This window comes from Solanum pennellii, chromosome 6 (genome assembly GCF_001406875.1).
Source record: "Solanum pennellii chromosome 6, SPENNV200".
NCBI lineage: Eukaryota > Viridiplantae > Streptophyta > Magnoliopsida > Solanales > Solanaceae > Solanum > Solanum pennellii.
The window spans coordinates 57,896,999-57,900,286 of record NC_028642.1 but is presented as its reverse complement, the minus strand read 5'-3'; the positions used below and the strand labels follow the sequence as shown (position 1 = coordinate 57,900,286).

The window sequence follows — 3,288 nt, the reverse complement described above, 5'->3', positions numbered from 1 at the left end:
TGACCTTTGTTGTAGTCAAGAGACACTTAACATCTGAGACATAGCGAATTTCTATAACGGCCAGCTTTGTAATAATGTTGAACTTAATCTAATTACGCCTTAAATGAATACTAATTTTAAGTTAAATACGAACATTCAATTTTATCATTGTTGAGTTTTTACATTACATCGATATAAGTGAGGGTTTATAGTGAATATATACATACGTGTGTTGAAGATAAAATAAGAAAAAAGGATTTGAAATAGGTGTGAAATGGCGAGCAACTTATAGAAGAATTAATAAAGTTCCATCACATCAAGATATGAACCTCTTATCTAGATTTATCATCATCATTTGGGTCCTCCCTGTTAATGGCTTACATCATATGGCAACTTTGATTTTTTTTTTTTTTGTGCCACTAAATTAAAATGAGCACTCCAACACCACTTGTTAGTAGACACAAGATTCCAAAATATAATAAGACCAACCAAATGAGGACATAGGCAGTATAAATATGATGAGTCATGTACACAAATCAGCAACAAGATATAAAGAAATAAAAGAAAATGGTTGAAGAAGAAATGAGAAAAGGTCCATGGACAGAACAAGAAGATGTTCAACTAGTATTTTATGTGAAGATGTTTGGTGATCGTCGCTGGGATTTTCTGGCGAAAGTTTCAGGTTTGAAGGTTGGTATAGGCGGGAGAGAATATAGGCTTAGTTTTGAAAGGGAGACACTTTAATAACCCCTTCTTCTTCTTCTTCTGCATTCCGTTTCTTGTGATTCATTTATTTATAGGTTTGAAAAGAAGTGGAAAGAGTTGCAGATTACGATGGGTTAATTACTTGAATCCTTCTCTCAAACGTGGAAAGATGACTCCTCAAGAAGAACTTCTTGTTCTTCAACTGCACTCCAAATATGGAAATAGGTTTGTCTATACTTTAATTTGTTTTCTTATATATATATCAAGAATTAAACTGCACTCACGAAAATTTAATCTGTTCAAGTTTAGTCTGATTTAACTTTACAATGTCTGAGTTTAGTCATTAGATCCTCAGTCAATGAAGTGTTTGAGAATCCTGAGGTTTCAGGTTCAAAATTCAACAGAAACAAAAAAAAAAAAAAACACTAGCTGATTCTTGTTATCTGTCTTAGCTTTGATGGATAGAGTTATTATTAGTCCCAAACAACTTAACTTAGTTTATTTTGCTAGACATTTGAGATTTGACAGGGCTATTTTAAGTGCAGATGGTCAAAAATAGCTGGAAAATTACCAGGGCGAACTGATAATGAAATCAAGAATTACTGGAGAACACATATGCGAAAGCAAGCTCAAGATGAGAAGAAGAATACTAATAAGGCTTCAATATCTCCATCTTCATCCAATTGTTCCTCTTCCTCTGCCAATAGTCCTGTTGAGGACTTCAGTACTGAAAGAAATGAGTTGTTGCAAGTTGCTGGAGAAAATAAAATATATGAAGGGGATCAAAACATGATGGTCTATTCCATGGATGAAATATGGAAAGAAGTCGAATCAACCGAAGAAATCGAAACTAAGAATGATTTACCAGCTATGGCATCAAATACAAGGGATTATAATTATTGCCCAGATTCAATATGGATGAGTACTCATGATCATTATTACTTTGACAATCATCAAGATTTTTCATTTTTTACGGGCTAATTTGGTGGGACGTACAACAACAACAATATATCTAATGTAATACTACAATACGAGATCTAAGAGGGTAGAATGTATGCAGAAGTTACCTCTGGCTATCTCGCGGAGGATATAATTTGAACTATTTGTTTAGAGTTGGTGTAGATTTGTGAGATGAGTAATAGTAATATTTAGTGATCACTCTTTGTATATATGTAGAAAATCCCATGATCACAAGGCACTCTGTTCTGATCTCTTTAAATAATTATTACTAAGTGTTTCTGAGGCTTAATTAGTTGTATTAACTTACAAGAGTATATATATATAGATAATCTCATGTGTGGCTACTCAACATGTCATATCTAATGAACATCTTTAATTTTTCCTCTAATTCAAATATTCCATGTAAACTACAACTACTTGAAACTTCTAACCATACTGATGGATAAAGTTACTTGATATCTAGGTCTAGGTCTAGAGTGCGATATAACAGAAATCCATACTAATCGGAAAAATCTTTCGAGTAATATATACTTTTTGCTACATAAACATGTTTTTCTATTTGTTTTCTAAATAAGCTAGTTTAGGATGTTTTGATTAAAGTAAAGTTCTTGCCACAATTTGAAACATAAGTCAAGCCATTGAATTCATGAAGCAACATATATAAAGCGCACGCACTATATTTATTAATAATTCATGGACATTCATATGAAAGAAACTTTATTAAGTTTTGATCTATAAATTACGTTTTATATAATGATATAAATGGATTGATCTTTATTCTCTTGTGATAAGTGAATTCAAATTTAATCGATCCTTAATAAAAATATCACACATCAAGTGAACAATTCTTTATTTTTTTTATAAAAAAAAGGAAATGTAGGAGTCTATCTGCTCCAATCATAATTTTTTCTATTTTCCAAAATACTGTTCCCAAAATAGAGTTCTAACTTAATCTCCATTCCATTATTGTTCTTTATTATTCTCCTTATGATGTATCATAGTATGTGAGACGATTGACAATTTTGAATTGAGTGAAAAGTCATTTGCAAATTTAAAATTTTGTGAAACATTATCTTTAAGCACACTTCTTATCAAATACCCAGTATCTATTTTTTAAGTAATCAATCAAGGTATTATCAAACAATTAGTCATTTTCTTGTAAATTTCTTTTGCTTTTGGAGATTTAACAAGTACGTAGCACTTAGATCTCTTTATAACGGCCCAGCTCGTTAGTGATATTGTTCATTTTGGGTCTATACCTGCACAACTTTAAAAACCTCACTAATTGATAAGACTAATATAAATATATATATCCAACATCTTTTTGTGTTTTACCGATATGAAACTTCTTATTTTAAGCTGGTTCACATATTCTAAACAAAATAAATGTACCCAAAATTTTCTTGCTAGATATTTTTTCAGGTTGAAGAAGGGAAACAAAACGTAGCTATCCTTCACTTAATTTCACAAATATTTATATCATATATCAAAGGTAAAGTTATAGAATATTTTATTTAGTGGATAGGCAAAGCTTTGGTAGCACTCGTCAATCTTTTTAAAATGATTACAAAAAAAATAAAAATCTAGATGTAAAAAAATGGTGGATTGAGGAATAGTCAGTGGATTTTATTTTATTGTAATGAG

At 30.8% G+C, this 3,288-nt stretch overlaps 1 protein-coding gene across 1 annotated transcript; it reads left to right on the top strand.

The window, feature by feature from the left end:
• The first annotated feature begins 459 nt into the window (after positions 1 to 459).
• Positions 460 to 2,000, top strand: LOC107021351 (transcription factor MYB48-like). The gene is made up of 3 exons (XM_015221994.2): positions 460 to 661; positions 780 to 909; positions 1,230 to 2,000. Exons 1-3 carry the CDS (start codon positions 547 to 549, stop codon positions 1,663 to 1,665), a joined length of 681 nt encoding a protein of 226 aa, XP_015077480.1. The 5' UTR covers positions 460 to 546; the 3' UTR covers positions 1,666 to 2,000.
• The last annotated feature ends 1,288 nt before the right edge of the window (positions 2,001 to 3,288 follow it).